At 39.6% G+C, this 22,866-nt stretch overlaps 1 protein-coding gene across 3 annotated transcripts in view; it reads right to left on the bottom strand.

Moving 5' to 3' along the window:
- NAV2 (neuron navigator 2) overlaps positions 1–22,866 on the bottom strand; it is a 435,335-nt gene that overhangs the window by 105,833 nt on the left and 306,636 nt on the right. For all 3 annotated transcript variants that reach the window (XM_072865147.1, XM_072865145.1, XM_072865146.1), the window contains exons 7-9: positions 8,091–9,189; positions 5,226–5,338; positions 1,590–1,698 (exon numbers count right to left, since the gene is read on the bottom strand). In XM_072865147.1, the coding sequence (XP_072721248.1) occupies positions 1,590–1,698; positions 5,226–5,338; positions 8,091–9,189 (1,321 nt within the window). The remainder of the gene's footprint in view (positions 1–1,589; positions 1,699–5,225; positions 5,339–8,090; positions 9,190–22,866) is intronic.

Here is a 22,866-nt window from a genome sequence, read left to right as displayed (position 1 = left end):
GGGAGCAGGATATTAAGCTGACTAAAGGAAAACCAGCTGAAGTACTATTTTTCCTGATATATTTTCTTTTTTTGGCTGCATTCATGAAAGTCCCAATACTCTGGAGATGAGTCCAGCACCAAGACGGTAGCTATTTTTACACTGAGGAAAGGATTAAATGAAAAAATAAGAAGAAAGGCAAAACAAATTTATTTTCCAAAATCTATTTTATATATTCATGAATTGAATATATTTTTCAAAATATTGATAATATTTATACAGAGCTCTGGTTACAAAAGCATGTTAAGTCACAGCCTATAAATACAGTTTTTAAGCATCAGCTATATTAAATCTTCCATTCTCTGCGTCTGAGCATGTGAATATTGTTGCATCCCTTCCAACAGTAATGCCAGTATGCTCTGAGAATGCTGCGACCACTTATCTCCGTAGTGACATTCCTGTCAAAAGTCGTTTCCAATGTGCTTAAAAAAATAAATGCATGTGATTAAATGTAGACTGCCATATGGAACCTCAAAAATGGGACTCCGACACCATGAGATTTCAGGTGATGCGTATAGATTGCAGGACTACACTCCGAACACTTGCAGCTTAGTTGCAGCTAATCCATAGCTGCGACTTCTCCTACCCACATGAACTCCCCTTTTCCTTTCCTGCTCAACTAACATAGCGTTATTTCTTTTTTTATTGCGGACATTTGTTAAAATAAGCAGCATTGTACTATTCGCAATACAACGTTACGTACACGCCGCAAAAACCTACGCACCCTGCGGTTATAGTAATTAAATCATAATAAGCTGTCGCATTAATTGAAATCCGAAAAAAACAGCATTGGGAGTTCATCTTTGCAAGCTCTGCCTCAGTGTTAGATACAAAGCCAAAACACAAAGTGTTCCCCCAATGAACTCATTTAGGGCTGCAATCCATAAGGCACTGAGCACTAAGTAGGACCCCGACCTCATTAGGGGCCAAACAGCTTACTCTCCCAAGCCTCCCGTTCAACACTGAAAAGATCCAAGTCACAGAATGTTTAAATGTAGCAACAGTCTTTGTTTATTTAGAGCATATTTTAAATATTGCTGAAGATTTATAAACGCTGCTTTACAAAGAAAAAGCAGTTATATACATGGATGACTAATAATATTAGAAAAATGTGTTTGTCCAAAGATTGGTCAGGAATTCAAGTTATGCACTTTATCAAGTGGGTCAAGCACAGTTCACCTGCTTATTTAAACAAAATATTACACATAGGGGGAGAGGGGTGTAATGCACTGAAGTTGTTCAGGAGTAAGATGAAGAAACATTTTAAACTGTAACCTATATTCAAACATCACCTAACACATTTAACAAGCACTGATTATTCTCCACCTTTGATTCTATATACAACCCGCCACCACCAATTACTCATTGTACATCTCAATAAACACTGAGCATAGTTCAGAATCTGTGCTTTAAAGACAAAAAGTACAAGATCAGTATCTTCCACTGTCAGTGTTAATCATTTTTCAAGGATGCAGCCCAGCCAGTTCTAAGAGATGTAAAGTAAGAGCACAATGATTTCCAATTTCTTATAAACAAAGTCATGCCATTACCTGTGAGTGACCTGGGTGCCCCGTAAACTGGACATCGTTTCCTCCAAGTTCTGTCGAAGATCGGCAATGTTTTTCACGGTTCGTAACCGCCGAGTTTCTGGATCCTCTCCTACAGGGAAAAGAAACCATTAGAAAGGATAAGGCAGGAAACGCCACAGAACTGAGCCGTTACCTCTGCCTGAATTTCTCTCGAACGCATTTTTTCTGACTTTCTGTTATTTAACGCTCTAAACTGATTACGATGCAGATACCATTCCTCTACGGCAGGCACCTGCCACTGCCGCAGCCGGATTGAGAACGAGCTCTGCACTGTTAACTTTATTTCACAGGCTGCCTTTGCACCAGATGTTTCTGTATTGTCATTTCCCCATATGACCCAGTTTAAATCCTGGTTAACTTTCAACCTCATTAGAAGAGATACTCCATCAATACCACCCTTTCCGTCTCATATATTGACACCATTAACATCAACCCGACACAGCCAATTTCTCCAATGCTATTTCACTAGGCCGCCTTTTTCCCATTTTAACTAGATCTCATTCTACAACAGCAGCCTTCCAGTAAACTAAATTGTGTTGACTGGGTGCTCCACGCTGAGTCACGTTTTAGGTAAAATAGCAAAAGTTTTTGCTTGTCCACCGCACAACACAGTTATCGTTACTTAAATGCGCTACATGACACGAAGCTGGGGGATGACTTCTACTTTCCCTGGCATTTAGAAATCCTGTTCTTTAAATACACTGTTCTAAAACACATTTATGTCCTGTTCTTTAACTCTAAAAGCAGAGTTTATATACATTAAACTGGTGCCTTAGCATAATTTATTTTTATAAAATTAATAATTTAATTAGTGCCTCAGCATAATTTATTTATTTGCTCTCAGCTGTCAATTAAGAAATGCTTTGGTTGCTAACCCAGCTGAGCTTTATATAGTTAAACCTTCTCAGAGGTTGAAGAGAAGTGAATTTCTAGTAGTGCCAACATACTCTTTGTAAGCTGAATGCTGAAACTGAAAACCTCCAAAAAGCCGTCACAAAACTTCTGTTGGGCACAGAAGGAAATGATTTCATTCTAGAGGGTTTACAACTCATGAGTAAAGAAAATACTACAGCATATTTAAAACTTTTCAAATTTTGTATCCGCCTTCTCTGCACAAGTGGTGCATTCTTCAGCTGCCAGGATGCTGGTCATCCATGCGATTGCTAGTTTAGATGGCTATCTCCATATTACATAAATCAGAAGTGTTAAGGAACAGATAAGTAAGCCATAAATTTCCTGTTGTTGGAACTTTCCACATACTTTGCTTTAAACCTCATGTTTCCGAAAGATGCCAGGTTGGTGGCCCAGAAAAACCAAGTCACAGGCTCTTGCCTGCAAAGCAGCAGTAGCACAAAGCACTCACCAAAGTGCTGGAGCCCCGACTACAGGGAACTATCTAGGGAGGGGAAGATAGAATTTAATGCTTATAGAATCATTAGCCTTTCTGAGACAAACAACAATGGCTCAGGTAGTGTCCACGTTAGCAATTTTTTTTTAATGGGTCTCTACTCCCCGGGAAAGAATCTCCCTGAGATACAATTCACTTAGGCCAAATGGTCCAACAATTATCATCTGGCTGGATTGGAAATAGCCGCCTAACAAGACCAATTCCTTGAGTCAGTGGGTCTCCGGGACAGAAAATATTTTCTACACTCACGGATCTACAAATTTTTGCAGTAAAAAACATAAAATATTTATAGGCCTTTAGCCTAACAAAGGTCACGGTGCTCTTTTACAGATCATTTCTCTTATAGATATGAAGGCAAACAGTAGACAACTTCTTAAGAGAACACACATGAGACTAGGTAAACCAATTTCTATCGAGATCACTCCGATGCCTAAACTGATACAAAATGTTTACTTAAATGACGTTCAATTGCTTAAATTATAAGTATACTTAAAAGAAAGACATTGGATAGTGCCACTAGAACTTAATTATTAAATCACTTAGCTCTTCATGAACAGGCAGTATCATTAAACTATTCAGCTTCCAGTTTTCCCTACCTGTACTCTCTTTTGTTTTCTACGTGCTTTTAAATTAAAAGCATGAATAGCTGCTACGTAGGGAGAGAAGAAATCTGTCCCTTATGTTTTCTGATTTATTTGGGTTGAGGGACTATTTTGTTTTGTTTGCTCCTGTTCCCCTAAGACCTCTTTATGGACTGCTGCTGCCTGTGGGGTTTGGCTGCACACAGCTGGGTTTTGCATCTCCATTGTTTGAGGCTGTCAGCTGTCTTCCATTTTTGGATCCCAAAACTTACATATTTTGCTTGAATAACAGTTTGTATTTACATAACATCTGCCATTAAAGACTAAAGACCTTTTGTGATCTATAAAGACTTGTCAGTTTATAGGCTGAAATACACCTAGGGTAGGCAATGATGATTAAGAGGTAATACTGAAAAAGTTTAAGCAGCTGGACACTCTGCGTTTCTTACGTTGAACTGGCTCTCATATTTAAATATGAACCCCAAAATGTTCTCAAGGATTTTATCCCTTGTGCCATTTATTCGCCTTTTAAATATTTAATCCACCTATCTATAAATCATACACACAGATACGCTCTGTATTGTATGCATTCCTGCAGCCCTTTTCCTCACCAGTAACTCTGCCTCTTGCCTTTGCCATCAGCATACGTGCACAGGTATAAATGCAGCATTGACAGAATATGTAATGCAGTATGAAATTAATCCAATTCTGAAACTTTTAGCCACATGATTTTTCCAAGCAGGACAATCAGTTTCAAAACTCACATTAAACTGGAGGACACCAAGACTAAGCAGATAAAAAAATGGAGATATTCTACTGATGAGATACACTGCAATAGTATGCAATAAGCAAAGAGAAATTGGAATAGGAGGAGACTTGGCTGGGACTTTAAAAGCACATTTTATATCTTTAGTAGAATATGGTTGCTAAAAATTGCTTTGTTATAGCGATAAGCTTAAAAATTATTGCTAATCATCATATACTTCTTACAGTCGCAGGAATTCTAGGTAAACAGATGAAATACTTTAGAATACTAGCAGTCTAAATTCAAAATTACAATCTGTTTCAGCTTCTGTATGCTGGACACAGTAAACTGAAGTTCGATTTTGGTCTCTTATTGCTGCAAAGACCACCTCTCAAATTGATCAGATTCATGTGAGTGAATAGTGAGATTCCTCCAAATGTATAAATGAACCAAAACATCAAGGAAATTAACTTAATCTCCTCTGTAAGCTCTGAAGCAAAGTTTTAAGAAGTAAAAAAGAAATACCAAATGTTTGGGAATACTTAGGATCCTTATAATAGCTTAATCCTAAAAGGTGCTGCACATCTCCTAGAAAAACATGAAGTAGCCAGAATTCCTAACGATTTCAATAAATTTGGGGGGCACACGACTGTGTAGAACTTGAGCACCTAGTATTCAGATTACTGACACCCAGTTTGCATTGCTGAAGAGCTGAAAGAAATATCGTAACTAATAAGAAATAAAGCATTAGGAAGAAAACCAAATTAAATCCCCCCTAAAGAGGGAGCTCCTGACTTCAAACTTGCTTTAGCCCATTCTTATTTAACCAGACCAGAGTCAGTAAGTCGTATTACAAGATGTACCTGAGAGGTCTTCGAGAGCAGGCTGTCCAGTTTTGACATAAAGAGCAGAATCCATGCTGACCCCTCCTGTGCTGGCCTCGGCTGTTACGTTCCCTTCATTGTCTGTCTGCGATCTGGAAGGCAAAACAAAACAGAGATGTGCAGTCACTCTCCATCAAAAGTATCTCAAGTATAACAGCTAGACAATTGCACCCGCCATCAGCCGCTCTGTCCCTCTCTCCAGAATAGACCAGCAGACTGATTTTACATAATTCATTAGTCCCATGTTGAACTATGTCCTAGAAATGGAAACAAGCACTCAGCTGTAAAAAATAAAAAATTCATAGTCAAAGATAGGCTTCACGGCTCTTCAGTCAGGGTCTTAAGACACCTGGATTTCCAGCTAAATTTTAATTATCAATAACATCAGTTGTGGTGGCTAATCTGATCCTCTCTAATAAAGCCTGTATTGCATAAATATAAAGCAGGTAGGGTGCGATGGCACGTTACACCCCTGCTAATTTCCCTTCAATAACTAGCAATGTCACTCATTTGTATTCTAAAATAAATGACTGGGCAAAACCAACTTCAAACTCCAATTAATTGTCTGACATTGTGCCTGCCAGGTAATGAAAGGTGATGCCATAAGAATCTACTGTCAGATTTGAGTAATATATCTTGACTCATTTCATTTTACTAGTTGCACTGTGTTTTGCTTGTAGAGCCACATCAACAAGCAGGTGGAGGTTCTCCTGTCCAAAGGGTAAGTGCTGTACAAAAGGGAAGACACAGCAGGGAATTACTACTGCAATATTCTTAATTTCAGTTGACCCTATATTAAACATAGAAAAATTTCTCACGTCTTTTACTTCAAAACAAAAAAACCCCAAACAAAAAGTAAGTCTATAGGCAGCTGAAAAGTTTAGATTAAAGTAACCTTAACTGACGGCAGAAAAAGCTTGAGACTACTACTGCAATGCATTAGCAAGCGCATTTTGCGGATTCGAAAAAGTACCTGGATAGTAAATTTATAATAATGCTATATGTTTGCCTTGCAAATCAATACAATTTGACTTTCCTCTTTCCTTTTAAAGCCAGCAAGATTATACAGTTCAGCCTTTTTTCCTCCAGTGCTGAAAAGACAAGACTATTTTTTCAATTTCTCAGCATTTTCTCCAGCAGCCAATAGGTAGTTTCATTACTGTTTTTTGTAAAAAGTGAAATAAATACTGCCTAGAGTTTATCAGTATGTTTGGATTACAGAAAACATATGGATTGCATCTGCTTTTACACTTTAGATGATGATATCTATGTTCAAACTAAGATGAGCACCAAATAAGAGTGCTTTTTACTTTATCTTTTGATAGGACATTATAGTGATAAACTTAACAACCCAAAGCATCATGAACACATTTTTGCAGGTTATGAGGGATAAACAATAAAGCAATCAGTTTGCAATCACAATTTTCTACAAAATTATGGATTAAAATAGTACAAATTGCACTGGCAATTTTTAACTCAAAATCAATCTCCAAAATTACTAGTAGTAGATCCCACCTTCAGCCAAAGATGCAACCATAATGCTGATGTACGTAGATGAATGCAAGAGCAAGGGAAATCCAGAACATGTACTATTAATACAAGTTTTAGTCAGAATAATTTTTCCCAACTGATTCATTTTCGTGCGACCACTTCTCAGAAGGACACCTGGCATTTTATTCCATATACAGAGGGAGAACACTCAAGGGGTCAGAAGACTCAAGGGTTCTTCTTCCCATTTTGCATTCCTACGTAGGTCTTTGGCATCCCTCTCCTCCAGGTAAATTCCATTTACATTCACTTTTATTTAAAAAATGTGGCCCACCATTTCTTATGCTACATCTGCCAAGAGATCAAAGGCAAAAATGCATAGAGTAGAACTGAAAAAATGATGGGAAAGGGCAACAAAGATGACCAAAGGTTATGAACAGCATCTCTACAAGTAAAAACTAAACAGGCTAGGACGCCTTAGCCTAGAAAAGACACATCTTAAGGGTGGGAAGGACATGATAGACGTCCCTCAAATCATGAGCAGCAAGACGATGATGAAGACAGAACAACCGCTTGCATTCTCTTCCTATGAAAGAATTAAGCGGTGTCAAAGAAAACTAGGAGATGGCTGTCAAAACCAAAAATCCCACCATGTGACTGAGAAATTTCTTGCATCACAGTCGGGCTGTGGAGCATGTCCTTAGGAAGCTTTGCTATCGATTTCCCTCTTGTTAGTCTTCCCTACGTATCCTCTACTGCCATTGTCAAACAGAAGATGCTGGACTAGATGGAGGTTAGTTGTGACCCCATATGGCTGCTCTTTGGCTTATCTCATTCAGGGTTAATGCACAGAATAGCAGACTTTGTGCCTGGCCTTACCTATACTAAGGGATTTTTCTTATTATTTTATTTTTTAAGATTTTCCATTACTGCTTAGAGTGAGGTAGCTCCACCACTGTTAGCCACACTGAAGAGAATGAGTGTATCTATGTCAAATTGGCGTTGCTACAACTTTTAAAGCTATGATGCATAAAACAAACCTAATCCACATGGTACAAAACCAGGTAAGAGCAGCACCTGGTCAAGAAGATCTTAGCATTCTCATCTTAACTGTTAGTAGGGTCGGATACAATAATTATTCACCCACCCTATCACAACTTCTTATACCTCTTAGTCTGACGGCCTTCACCAACAGTTTTTGTGTAAATGTATAAATCGTCTACTCTCTTAAAACAATAAACTTTTACATGATGTGGCATTCGTCTTGCTGCCTCACCCCCCTGAAAGAGTGTCCACAATGAATCTTCCTATCTAAGAGTCACGTTCATAACAGTCCATTGGAGAAGCCCACCATACCTGTACATGAAGGGAGCTACCGTGGCAGTGTTCGGGTGGCTGTATTGCTGTTGGGGATGAGGTAGCTGAACACTCACAGTATTGCTCCCTGTGGTGTGTGTCGTCGCGGCGGGTCCGTTGACAGCTTGGCTGCTGCTGCTGCTGTTGAGGCCTCCTACGCCTTTTCCTTCTGAAGAAGCTAGGCTGGACGAGGAGCTGGAATGCCTGCTGTCCAGCTGAGACTTCTGATGAGAGAGCCCCGAGCCGGCTTTCCCGCTGCGGCTTCTCTCGCCTTCCTTTGCAGGAACGGGGGCACTTGAGGATTTCCCTGTGGTGGTTTTCATTCCTGGTTTTGGTATTCCACTGTGCGAAGGGGCAGAGGCCTCCTTCTTGGCACTATTCAGCTTTCCTCCTTTAGGGATAAAGCTTGCGATCTTGGAGGACTTTTTCGACATCTCTGTTGTTGCTAGTGCTGTCTGTTCTTCTTTTGGTTCCTCTTTCACGTCCAGCTTTTCAGTGACAGATGTTCTCTTTGCAATGTCTTTGCTTTTATCCTTTTCTTTCTCTTTCTGTTTCTCCTTATCCTTCTCATTACCCTTTGGAGAACTTTTCTTATTAGTTAGCGCCCGGCTAAAAGTCCTTTGTGCAATTCCCTTGAGTGCAATTTTGGGACTACTGGACACCGATCCCGGATTGTTCACATTCTGATTCGTGGCATCAATTTCTTCGCTCTCCTCAAAGCTGAGAAGCATCTCCAGCTTTTCACAACTGTTGTCCCGAGACCCCGGACTCTCGACCGTTGTCCCTCCCGCTTTTGAGCCTCCTTTGCTATTGAAGAGTTTTAATTTTTCAAGCATGGATTTTTGACCGTTGGGAGTTGTTTTGGCGATTTCCGACGGTGGCTTTGGAGGCTCCGATACGGGCTGCTTTACGGATAACATGGAAGACGTAGCTGTGTGCTTAGCACTAAGGGACTTGCTGCGCCAAGGTTTAATAGCAGAGCTGGGCTGAGGGATGGCTGATGAGTTATTGCAACTAACAGCACTGCTGCAGCTTTGAACTGAGGATGAGACATTTTCATTCATTCCTGTGGGCTGGGAGGCTGTACTGTCTGCAGGCTCTGGAAAAAACCCAAAAAACAACCCAAAAAACCAACACAGTAGTACCTGATATTATAGCTAGTCTGAGAGTCTTTCTGTAATGAAACATGAGGAACTTTACACTAATAACATTAAAAAGATGGACACATATCACTATTTTCAACATCAGTATCACTTAAAGAAAATAAAAGCCAGTTTTCTTGTCCTACCCAGCAGAACAGCAACGAGCTCCTACTACATAATTTACATTTACTTGCTGTTTCAAGAAAAAAAAAAAAAAAGAATCTCCTCCAATTCAAACCAAAGCGTGTTTTGCAATGTGTTCTCCCTTATTAAGTTCATAATACTTTTTCATTAGCAAAAACACAGCATTATTTTCTAACTAAGGGTTCCCTCTGCTTTTGGCAAAATATTTGCTGGCCAAGTTCGATTCTTAGAAAAACCTCAAACATATTAAAAAAATGCAAGAGTAAGGAAAAAATTAAAACTGAAGTCCTTTCATTTACTGGGGAGGGGTGGGGGGGATGAGATCCTCATATGCAAAAGGTAGAAGAAAACTCCGTGTACAAAAATAAAACCAATTGTGTCCTTATGCAATGAACCTAAATTAAGTATTACCACATATCTTAATCCAGCTGTAAGAGAAACCAGTGGCAGTAACTGTACAGCCCTCCTCCCTCAGAAAAAGCAAATCTTTTATTTAGTTAGTTGCTTTTAATGTTATTTGTTCTTGTTAAGAAATTAGTTGAGAGCTTAAAGAGAGCTTGAAAAATCACACTCACCTACCAGTGGCCACTTCTCCTCTGAAGTTCCTCTTTGCAGAGTTTCCTTTCTGGAGACGTTACTCTCTCAATTATCACAAATATGTTTTCTGTTAAACTGCTCATGTTTCCAATTAACTTTTGTCATCTATGTCTGTTCGCCTGCCCAGCAGCCTGCTGGGGATTAACGGCTCTTACCTATATTTCCCTGCCCTCTAGCAATAAAGTAAACTGTGTATAGAGCTGCATTTTTTTAATTCAAAAATCAACAGCAGTTGAGAGCGTGCTTTTTCAGCAGCAGGAGCAGCCCTGTGAATTCAGCCCTGTAAATCATGAGCCGCTGCAACCACACAGGGACTGCTTTACTTCACTTTCAGCTGCTCAGCGAAGATACGGCTCTGTTAACCTCCCTCCTCTGATCCAAACCAGGTCTACTAAAGATTTAAAGCACATACATCTTCCTGACTTAGCATAGAATCAGGTTTCTAAGAGTATTAGAGGCTCCTTAATAATAAACTCAGTCATTTCACGTGGTTACAGACAAAGTGGGATAGCAGGAATTAATGATACTTTTAAAAATATTACTGAAGTCAGAAGATTTCCAGGACTCTGTTATTAACCAGTAACTATTATATTGGCCAGTTTTCCTTGTCCTTTTCCTATGGCAAACTACCCACATGGAGACGGAAGGAAGCAAGAGCCGGATTACAGACACAGAAAGGAATCGTACCTCTTTTAAGCTAGTACCAGCATGCTGAATTCCAGGGTATTACTACTGTTTTACTCTAGTACAGAAGGAAAATCAAGCCTCCAAACGTCCCAAACAGCAATGCCACCTCGTCCTCTAGTTGCTCTGCTCAAGCCTGCTAAATTCAATCCGATGGGTTAAGGAGAACTAAGAAGTGATAGTGTAGGAGTCGCAGTGACCCGCAGTGCAAGGGAGAGCAGTGACCCACCATCCCAGCACCCTGCCCGCAGACAGGAGCGAGGAAGGAAGGTCACAGCTACTTCAGAAGCTGATGGAAACGTTACTCCCTCTGCTTTCGAAAGCTGTGCAACATTGCTTTTGCCTTCATGCCTCTTGCCGCACACCGATGCTTTGTTATTACTTTTATTTCCTGAAGTCCTCCCACCCATCAAAATCTACTCCCCATTGCAACACCACACCATGCTCGTTTTGTAAACTCAGAACAAGCAAGCCTTTGTCTTAGCTTGCCTTCCACAGAAGACGCCCAAGCAATGTAATGAAAGCTTCACAAAACTCCCACTTGTGCATCATTTACAATTAATTTGTTTAGCTTCTTTTAAAAATATAATAATTACCCACCTCAGTATCAGAATACTTCTACAGAAACTGGAGATTCACAGTACTTCCAACACTAAGTTCCTAATCTAAATGCATTCTGGCCTAATCATGCCAAAAAAAAAAATAGTCTCAGCACAAAGCATACCCATGCCCATAAATCATCAGAGCTGTCTGCGATTCATGAACATGCCTAGGCCAAATTTACAACTGGGTGCAGGGATGAACCTAATGTACTAATTGATAAGGGAAGGGAACCTTTTACTTTCTCAGAAAAACTGAGTTGCAGTTTTGCAGTGGACTGGGACAATATAAGGATGACAAATTGAAAATTGCTGGTAAGGGATCCATCTGCAAAGTAGTGCTTATTGCTTTACATACATATAGAGAAGGCGGCATGAAGTGGGGGAAGAGCTGGTTGCACACTCAGGTAGTACAACATATGCAGCAACACAAACCCAGCTCGGGGTGAAACGGCGTTCAGTCGGAGCACGCAGCCACCTGAACAGACTTGGAAAAGAAATCTGTGTTCTTCCCAACAAGGTTCTGAACAACAGTTTAAAAATAATACAGGCAACGCGTGTATCGGTACGAACAAAGCCATCCTGCATTCACCAGAACCCGGAGCCCGCGCAGAGTCCTCGCGTGAGCCGCGACCCGCAGGCTGAGGCACGTGCCTGAGATAAGAGTTACCCACGTACCCGGCTGCGGTCCGTAACCTAGCTGTCAAGTCTGTCCATCTCAAACGCTGAGCTAGCTGTTAACACGCTGCCGATCAGCTGTGGGAGCAGAAACCGGAGGCAACCCCCATCAAAACAGGCTTCCTACGAGCTCTACAATGTTTTCCTGGAAGTGAATGGAAGGTGTCGGTTCATCTGGGACGTCAACTTCATCCTAACAGCCCAGGTGAGTGCTCCAGTCCACGGCCTTTTGGGGAAAAGGCTTTGCTTGGATCAAGTGAAATGGCTTTTTTATCAAATACCAAAAGCATTTCTTGAAATTTATTACCCAACAAAATCCAGAACTTTTTAATTTCTTTTTTTTTTTAATTCTGTTTGGTCACTGACCAAAATACACTTTTTTTTTTTTTTATTGTTTGCTTTTAACACAGCTTTCGCTTTGTCCCCAACTCCCCCACATACGCCCTCCTATTTGGAACTTAATTGTGCTTCTGTTGCCAGGGGCATAGGATGAGTACAATGTAACTCCATTGACAGAGTTGCTCCTCCTTTACAGACATGTCAGAGAAATCAGAATTAGGACAATACTATGACTGTAACATTAAAAAAAAAAGAATATATGGGGACATTAATGTAATTTTCAGAGTCTCTACCTAGCATTTTCCAGGAAGTAAATTCTATGAACGTTGGATGCTACACATCTGATATCAATGAAAAATATTTAGAAACTCTTAAATATACTTGTTAAGCTTTGGGAAAAGAAAGATATTTTCTTACACAAGTACAGTGGGATTTTGATTCATACTTAGGTCAAATACAGTGAAACCGGAAATTCAAAGGCCTCAAGTTTTTGTTACATTGCCCCATGCAAAGTTAATGCAAAAAATAAAAAGTTCACCATAAAACACACTCAAGAAAAATGGCCTCAGCTTAAGAAAACTTCTGTCTTTTTAAGATTCGCTGTTTCTTTCTCAGAAACAAGTCTGCTGGCTCTTTTACTCCTCAGACCAATCTTGGTAAACGAAAAAGGTTCTGCTGCCAGAATGTAGATTCAAATGCTAGGTTTCCTAATGAAGCAGTAACATCAATACATGGATAACACATCAGCATGCAAAGGGGAAAGTTTTATTCAGCATAGCATAGGCCCTTCTTTCACGAAAAGGAGAGCATATTTCATGCATTCGATTAATAAGCTTATTATTTCCCATGTGTTCCTTTGTGAGGGAGATATTTTCTTTCTTCGGCAACCTGCATTAACTAAAACTGACCATAAAAGAAATGTTTTCAAACCCAAGCTACAGACTACAATAAATAATGATCGCTTTCCTCTTTTCAAAGTCAAATCTTGGCCTAAAATCTATTTTGTTCCTAGCGTTCCTGTTAAAAAAGATGTTGGTGGTCTAGTTGCAATGCCAATACGCACTGTAGCATGGGTAAATCTGATTTCAGCTGCTCCTGCAAAGTCTTAACTGCATCTGCAAACCTATCCATTTGTGATGTGGGGAAAAAAAAAAAAGTCTGAAGGCTTATGATTTAATTCTTCCACTGAAGTCTTTGAGAGCTTACGTTATAATAAGGTCAGGAGAAAATATATGCAATTTCCCATCATTTGTCATGCTCACTCTAAGCAAGTGGACTTTGATTTGCTGTAACTGAAAACTTTCAAAAACAATCATTATAAGCATGAAAGGCAACACAAAGACAAAGGATATTCTCATAGTTACTTCTCCTTAGGAGGGTCAAGAACTTAACAGCATTTTTATTCATTTTAGAATGAACAAGCTGTCATTTTTTATTTCACAGCTATGGGAAAAATAAGAAGTTCTCATGAAGAGAAATATCTTTTAGTCCAGCCCATAGATTAGATAACCAAGTTAAAAGCAAATCCACAACCAAATTCTAATTTAGGAAGTAAAAGCAGATCTGCTCTATGACATTATAGTGTCAGAACTGCAGAAAGCACTGTGGCAGTTTCATCATTTCCCATCTAGAGGAATAACTGGTGAGTCTTGACCCCTTCCATCTACCCACCAGAAGACTCTCCTTCAAAGTACTACAAATAAGAGTCCTACAGAGAAAAGCTTTTTAGCCGAGCTATTCTCTTCTTCAGTAATGATTTATCGTGCTCAGCAAACCCCTGAAGTATGGAAATGCCTGCATTTCTGCCAGGAGCTGACTATAAAAATCACAATCTTTCCATAATCCAAACCACAAGCAGGTAGAGCAGAACGTTCCCAACAAGAGCAACCTGGCACACAGCCCTTCCTCAAAATAAGCACAACTCTTCTGGCCCACAGAAGGTTCTATTTCGACTGTAACGCTGTTGACCGGAGAGAACTACAGCTGGGCGGAAGGGACTGGCTGATTTACCGGCTCCGGGTGGGCAAGAGGCATGGCCTCCACCCACAAGATGACTGAAGCTTTGTGTTGTCTCTTCTACTCTGGACCACAACAGAAAGCAACAAAAACGTATTCTTAAAGCAGAGGTTGCCAGATAGGGAAATTCTGCATAACCTGAGAAAAGTCTGGATAGGAAACATTCTCCTTTGCTGAGGACAAAAACTTCACCAAGCTGAGCAGAACTGGTTCCTTCAACTTCTGTCCGCTGGCTTTCCCTTTAGGGGTGATTTAATTTACTGTAACATGAGACAAAAGTTACCTTTACTCCTTGATATTTTCCTTTCCTTCCATTGTATCTACTTCTTCAGTCGCAGTGTTGTAAGCTCTGTAGTTTCAATAGCAGTTCCGTGTATCCACAGAAATGTGCTGTACCTCTGAAAACCCGTACCGAAGCCCGTGGATACGTCAGTAACTCAACTTCCACATTTCTGTAAAGTCCCCTTCGTTCACACAGAGCTCCAGTATACGAAACAACAGTTCTGCTGTTGACTGGTTTACATCGCCAAGACTCAGCGTTTTTGCCGAGGTGAAGGGAAATAAAACTGGAGCACAGGCGATGCTTTTCTCATTGTCTTGATATAACTGACTAAGACACTTGAATTCCTTGTTGTTTTTGTTTAGTTACTGTAAAATTCAAAATGCTGTCCACATGACTGCCTAAGAAAGGGGCTGGAGGGACCTCTATCGACCACATAAAAATAATGAAACCAAGTTTACTGTGCCATTCAAAACAAGTCGCACTCTCCATTTAATACTAGACAAATACCATTCTTGTTCATTACTCTCCATTTTCTTCTCATTATTTGTACAATCAAATCCCCCAAGATTTCTCATAACAGGGTTATTCAAAAGCACTAATGAATTCCAGGCAGGGAACTGTTACGGAGTCTTTCATTAGATTTTAAACATAGCTGGAGTGGACAATACGTACACTCAGCAGCCTTGATCTAACACATCTCTCCTACAGGTAGCTTATATGAAATACGCCATATACACGTTAGTGGTCTGAGAACTGCACTTCGGGAATATTGTCCATTGGTCTATTTTGCTTATTAGTGGCTGTAATCTGGGCTTGGAATGACCATGGAGGTAGAAACGGAGGCAGATTTTTAAGAGAAGGGACAGGAGAAAATACCTGAGAAAACTCCCACTGATCAGTCAATATGCCAAGCTGAACTACTTTTTAACTCAGAAATGTCTTACTCTGCTCAGCGAGAATTCATACAACTGCTCAGCTGTAAGCAGTAAAGTGGTGAATACCAATGCATTCTCAAACATAGATAATCTATGTTTAAACAGAGGAGTTGAACCAAACCATACAGAAATACCAATACTTTACCATCATCTATATTTACACCTATATACAAACATACATAAACATGCAGAAATCTATTACATTTTTATATCAAAACCAGCTGACAGACACATATTACTCTTTATACCAGGGTCTTCATTTCCTCTCTCTGGTCAATGAAACTACTCTAATCTGTAGCAGCAGATCTTTCAAACCAGGCCAACGTGCTGGTAACGATCTACTACTCATGACAGTAATAAAGGGCTGGGCCACGGCTTTATGCTTATCAGCCACTTCAGAGGTGGTGGCAGTTCTCTGGCACCAGTCACAGATTCTTTAGGTGTATTTGGCTATGGATGAGGAACAGGCAACAGGCTCAGTAGAGAAGCCACAAATGGAAGGGACCAGAGAGGCTGGACGATGCTTTTACCCAGGGAGAGGAGGCTTCTACAGGTGTGGTAGAAACATGCTGGCACTTAGAGAAGGCTGGGACATAGCACCACTGCTGTTTGCTTTCCTGTGATTTAATAGTGAACTTTTGTTTCCATGGCTGTCCTTCTGGCACAATTCACCCAGCAATAAATTTAGAAGAAATTGTAAATATTTATTTTAAAAGGAAACATCTAGGAACTGTAAGGCCATGAAATGCTGGGCCAGCTCTTCAGCTGGTATAAATTAACGTGGTTCCACTGTCTCCAATGCAGCTATGCAGATGTACGCTGGGCAAGAAGCTTCTTCTCAAGGTTACATTTTACTTCAAAGCTCAGGATTTTTATCCTCATGAACTATACAGTTAAGAACATTGGCTAATTTTTTCAGAGTTTTTTTTCAAAAATTTTATTTAAATACTTTTTTGGCTTGTTTTAGATATTCTTAAAGCTTATACCAACTATGGCAAAGTTCTGTGGTCTTGTAAAGCTCCACTTCAGCTACGATTAAGCCTTCAGCCAGCCTTTGTTTAGGCAAAAGAGGACATATTTTTTAATGCCAAATTCAGCCAGTTGAACAGTTGTAAAATTAAGCACAAATATGATTTATTGCATACTCGTATCTCGTCCTGTGAACGTGCCATACTGCTTGTTATATTCTGACAGTTTTTAAGCTGTTTTATGGGCACACACCCAACAGAAATATGTCGCTCAAGATTCACTAAGATGAGCCAACCTTTAAAAAAAATATATTTGATTAGAAAAGTGAAAGGACGCAAGCAATACCCCAGGAGATATACATACATACATATATATGTATCTCAATTTCCCGAAGATGCGTATTTTGTTTGACACTAATGACTCTCATGAGGGTCACCTTATGACATAAGCCAGTAATCTTCTGTTTGGGGAATACAGAGGCATTAATACATTTGGTAAATTGGAGAAATAGACTGAGTCAATAAGATTACATTCATTGAAGTTGACTGAAAAGTTCTGTGCTTAGAAAGGAGAAATTAGATGCCTAAATCTAAAACGTCAAACAATCAGCTATGAGCAGTCCTGCAGAAAAGAAAGAGGAGTTACAGTAGACCACAATTGCACACCTCTAATGTGACACTAAGGAAAAACTAACGTCATTCAGAAATACATTATGAGTATCGCGTATAAGACAGAGAACGTAATTATTGCGTCCTACTCCGCGCTAGAGTAAGGCATCAGGTGGAGCGCTGTGTCCAGCCCCAGCACCCCTCCAATAGAGACTGACAGACTGGAAAGAGGCCAGAAGAGATCATCAAGACATACAAGAGATTTATCACAAAGAACCTGCGAGAAGAAGGTTGAAATAGCAGAGATTGTTTAGTCTGGAAGAGAGAAAACTGAGGCGAGACATTGTAAGCCTTCAAACATACAAAGACCGTTATAAACAGGACAGAGATCAAGGAAGAGTAACAACGTGCTTAATTTTTAGCCAAGCAGAATCTTGGTTTCATATTTTTTTTAAAAAAGCTGGCTTTAAGACCAAATGGACACTGGAAGGGATACACTTAAGGAGATCGTCAAGTCCCTGTCATGAGACATTTCAGAACGGACTAGCAAACACCTCTCAGGTATAGGTACAGTTGATCTTGCTTCAGAGCTGGAGCACAGACTCCCCTGGTTATTTACAGATGCAATTCTATAAATATATAATGTATGCTGTAAACATCATAATTTTGAACACAGTTCTTTAAACGGAGTTAAGACTAGAAGGCATATCTACACTGCAAAGTTATCTCTCAAATTTGTGTAAGGATATCAGAAGCAGTTTTAGACTAAGGGACAAACAAAAACCTAGAGATTCTCCCAGGAAGAAAATACAAACCAAACCACCAGGTTCTCAGGGTATCTTTGATTACCCCACACTCCTTCGTTTCTCTCTCTGTTTTTATTCTTTCTCTTGCCACATCAAATTCATGATCACTGTATTATATTCAAGGCAAAATAAATCATACTGAACATATACTTGGTAAATACTGTCAACGCAAGTTATATTTGGAAAACTGGACAGGGTTATTCCAGCATCTGCTTTTTGGTAGTGCATACAGCAGAATGATAGAAAATACCAACTATTCTAGTTATGGATTCGGTGAGACAAATTATGTAAACTTATTTTACCATCAGTCTGACTTACAGGGAAAATGGTCAGTCAGTAAAAACAGGGAGCACCTCTCGACTGCCAGCACAGGTGAGCACAGAGGCAGCGTCCTAAACACTAAGCAGAACATGCTGTTTGCTTCATACCTGACCTAGATGAAACACTTGTACATTTTCAAAGGGTGGAACAACTGAAATTTATGAAATTATCCGACTCTCACTTTGTTGAGCCAATCACATTTATTTCCCAGTGAAAATCTGAAAGTGTGGGTAAATTGGTTTCAAACTTTATGGACTTAACTCCCCCTTAAAAGAATAAAACCTTTTCCACTTTTGCACTCCTCTTAATCTTAATGACTTTTGCACAGTCTTATCAAGTCAACACTTTGAAAGTAAACATTAGAATAATTCAGTTTTCTAAAGAAAGAGAAACCTAAAAAGAAAACTAAAACCAAGATAGATTTAGAACAGGAGTGAAAGTAACTGCTCTAAAATATCAAATGAAGGAAATCTTTTTAAAATCTATATTGGACACAATTTTTAGTCATGAGGAAAGTTATAACTCCCCCCCCCCCCGATCTTTAACTTACTGCTTTCTGTTGCATGAGCCAACTGTTTCATTCTATAAAATCACTTCCCAGCTTTCTGACATCCACACACCGTTCATCGATAAGGAGAGGAATCTTGCAATTCCAGGAGCTCTGCTATTATGCCAGTCTCTAGGGAACTGTTAAATCTTTCTCCGGCTCCTGGTTTCATAAGCCTTCCTCATTCCAGCTCTCCCTCACCCTCCCTCAGCAGCCTCGCAGAGCTGGGCTCAGTGCTGGCCCATTGGCACAGTTAAAACCAATTTCAGTGATGATCTGGCAGCTTGTACTAAAAGGGGCAATGCCTTTTCAGTATCAGCTGAAGTATATATCAGAGTCCTCAGTCAGAAGTCACAGCAGCACACAATCTATAAAGGACATTGGGCAAGATACCAGGCTTAATTTCACATTTCTGTCTTATTTGGCAACACGCCTGTGTGCCACCAGATGTTGCAGTGACCGACTCAACAGGGAGCACTGTAAAAACAGGGAGTCCTCCCCGCCGCAAATTAACTTTATGGGTTTGTATTAACTCTCTCTTCTATAAGATACCATGTACCTGACTACTTCAGGACTATTTAGTCTTTGATTAGTAAAAGATGTCACTCAAAATGCTAAGACTTATCATAACAATAATAATTAATTTTAAAATAATAATTATTTTATATGTACAACTGTTATAAAATGTCGTTTTGTTGTTGGTAGCTTCTGTGAGCTACCAACCTTACGATTACTTTTTCAACAGACCAGGAGGACATCATAAGTGGTTTTCAGATCGGTTTACAGAAAGCGTCCCCACTGGGCTCTCCAAAAGGAGCCCTTTGTTACTTCAAGATAGTTCCTGAACGTGAGAGTAATCGACCACAGACCCTAATGAACCTCAAGAACTGGAGTTACTCAGTACGACGCCAATAAAAGAACTTTCCTCAATGCTTAGAAACCAAGAAGTTGAACAGCACAGGCTCTGCAGTAAGCCACCTGCAAGACCAAATCTAGAGGTCCTGCCTTTGTTTTAACTCTTCTTATTCAGCCAGCTTATTAGGTTAATCCTGCCTAATAATTCCTCTTGCCTGATTACTAAAATAGACAAAACCAGAGGGCAACTGCTGTTTTAGGCTTAAAGAGATTGACTTACCAACACTGGAGTGTTATTATTTTCTCCTACAGTTGGATGAAAATTTTATAAGGTGGTTATGGGCTGTAGATACAAATCAAGCTGGTATGAGTTGGGGACAATAAAATTAGTTTATTTAAAGTTTTTTATTCCGGAAGACAATAGTCATTTGACATGAGTTCACATCGGCCCAGGTTGGTCATTAACACGCCCAGCACTGAAACATTCACACCATAGCTGACAACTTGATCATCACCAAATAGAAACAGCTAGTGGTTTTGTTTGGTTTAAATATAACACTTGTTATCCTGATAATCTCAACCATTAAATACAGAAAGGAATGGCTTTTTCTTTGGCCAGGAAAAGGGGAAGACCAGGCGGCACTGAGCACTGGAATAGGCTGGCCATATATATAGCTTCCACTTGGAAGAGACTGACCGTTCAGCCATCCCAGTAACCTTCTGCCAGCCCTGAGTCAAGCTGGCTCAACGCCACAGGAATTGAATCCAAGGTCTCAGCTCCCCGGCCATAGCTGTCACGATAACGATCCCTGTACCTGCAGCCAGAAAAAGCCTTCGCTTTCACATTCAGGCTTCTACTCTGAACGCTACTATAAACGAGTAAAAAAAAAAAAAAAGAAAATGTTAACTCTCTAACAGGAATTTCTATCATGCTTGACAAGTCTCAGAACTCTTTTTTCACCACTTTTTTTTTTTTAATTCTTATACTATTATTTGGCACAAAGGCAAAAGCCTGGGTTTTGTCTCTGTTTATTATTATTAATTTATTTGGAGTGGAAAAACTGCATGAAGTCAAACAGAACATAAGGGTTCCAGTGAGGAAGCCTGTGCAACGCCACTTCGCCATCCTGTACTTGGTACAGGAGCCAAACTCAGTCATTCAGAACATCAAATATTTCATCTGATTTGATGTGCAGCTACAGAAGAGGGCTTGTCCTCCATTTTCCTGTGCTTAAATGAAAGATTTTTCATTCAAGAAAACTACTAGGATCATCTGAGTTGATCTTAAAGATAACATGGTTCAAAGAATTTCACTCAGTCATTTCTGAGCCAAAACTGTAACCTCTGTCTGAACATCAGCTCTGGGCAAATATTAAATTTTGACTCATTACATCCGATTTAATCTTTTTCAGTGGCTACTCATCCTCATTCTTAAAATTTCTATCCAGTTTGTGGTCTGAACTGGGCTAATTTCAAACTCCAAACAAATGGATACTTGTATGCCATCTATTGAGGTAATAAAGAATACCTATTACTATCAATGTCACTACCTACAGGTATCTTGTATATAACAAGTAACCAACCTTTCTTTTAGACAAAGAACATAAATTAACCTTTTAGATACCTAACTACAAAGGAGTTTTTCCAAACCTCTAATTATGCAGTGCTCTTCTCTATGTTTTACCAGCATCTCTTTTTCAAAGCCCATTTGAATACTGCTGAAAATTTTAGCCTTCAAGATATTCCGATAAGTCTGTGCTCCACAAGAACTCCGAATTTTGATCTCACTATGCACATTTCTCACCTTGCTTCTCATAAGGACGAGAGTTTTTGTCTCTATTTCTAAAGTAGTATTTTTAAATTGAATCCAAGGGTTTGACATAATCCAAATCTGCCACTTTTAAATGACCTTAAGCGATGCTGAGCTCAAGACAAGCTCAGTATCACATAGAACCAAGCTATAAGAGTGTATTCCCATGTACTTTTATATCAATGCAGGATACAGTATGAAACATTTGAGTCATTAGGAGGAGAAATTTCAAGTGGTTCCATTCCAGATTTAGGATTTTCTACTCTTCACATAAGAGGATGTTTAAATAAAGAAATACGGATTTCACAGTAAAGTTGACATGAAAAACTATGGTTTGCATCAACTTCAGTAAAATAAAGATTACCTTGTAAACTAACTCTGGACAAATAGTGTCTTTTTTTTTTTTTTTAAATTGATGTCTGCTGTCTGATTCAGACAGTAGGAACATACAAGCCCCCTAGAGAATCCCCCAGTGGCCTTCTGAGCAGTGCACCTCCAGGAATCAGTACCATGTGGACTCTCACACGTCCAGTTGTGAAAATCTCATTGCAGCTATATAGATTTAACTTTGAGGAGCCGTTCCTACTAAAGCTATGACAAGATATGCCATGCCCTCTTGAACTGTAGCGATAAATATAACTGCCTACATATAAAGTGCACACATTTTTAGCACATATTTGGCATATGTAACCATACACCAGTAAGACTGATTTGCTCAGCAGAGTGGAGGTTACATTTCCTTCCTAATATTTTACTTACTTGGTCGTCATTCCTATTTCGATAACACAAAAGTTTAAAAGTTATAGGAAAGAAATTCCCTAACTGCCCTTTGAAATACCTTAATATCTCTTCCTATTTAACTAGTCTATACTTAATAAAAATTTTAAAAGGAAATAATATTTAAAGGTATCAAAGTGTGGTAATTTTATACCTGCCAGAGCTCAGAGCTGGACTCACGTAATATTAGCCCCTTACTGCTGGCTCCATACAAATCTGATTCTTGCAAAACTGTCCTTGCAATGAGACCCTGTCTCTTTGGGATCTGCAGGTCCCCGTACTTCCCTCTGCCTCTATGCCACCCTCCGTACTGGAAGTATTTTAGCTGTGTCAGCAGAGTAAATATGCCTGTAACGGGTATAATGCGGACTGGTTTGAGTATCACTGCGTCACATCACAGTGCACACAGCTTTGCACAACAACAGACCAGAACTGAGCATCAACACAGAAGAAGGGAAAACACGGAACATTTAAATAAGGCAGGCATGTAGGACACTTACAAAACATTAGAGATTTTTCTTAACAGATAGAGCTATCAGACCTGAAGCACACTTCAATTTTGCTTTGCCTTCCCCCCCTCACCCCTCAGTCCCTTAAATAAATCACTAATAACTGTTTAGTCAATGTCCAGTATACTTTTAACACTCTAAGAAACTAACCTTATAT

Source organism: Ciconia boyciana, chromosome 6 (genome assembly GCF_034638445.1).
Source record: "Ciconia boyciana chromosome 6, ASM3463844v1, whole genome shotgun sequence".
NCBI lineage: Eukaryota > Metazoa > Chordata > Aves > Ciconiiformes > Ciconiidae > Ciconia > Ciconia boyciana.
This window is presented reverse-complemented; position numbering and strand designations above follow the sequence as displayed.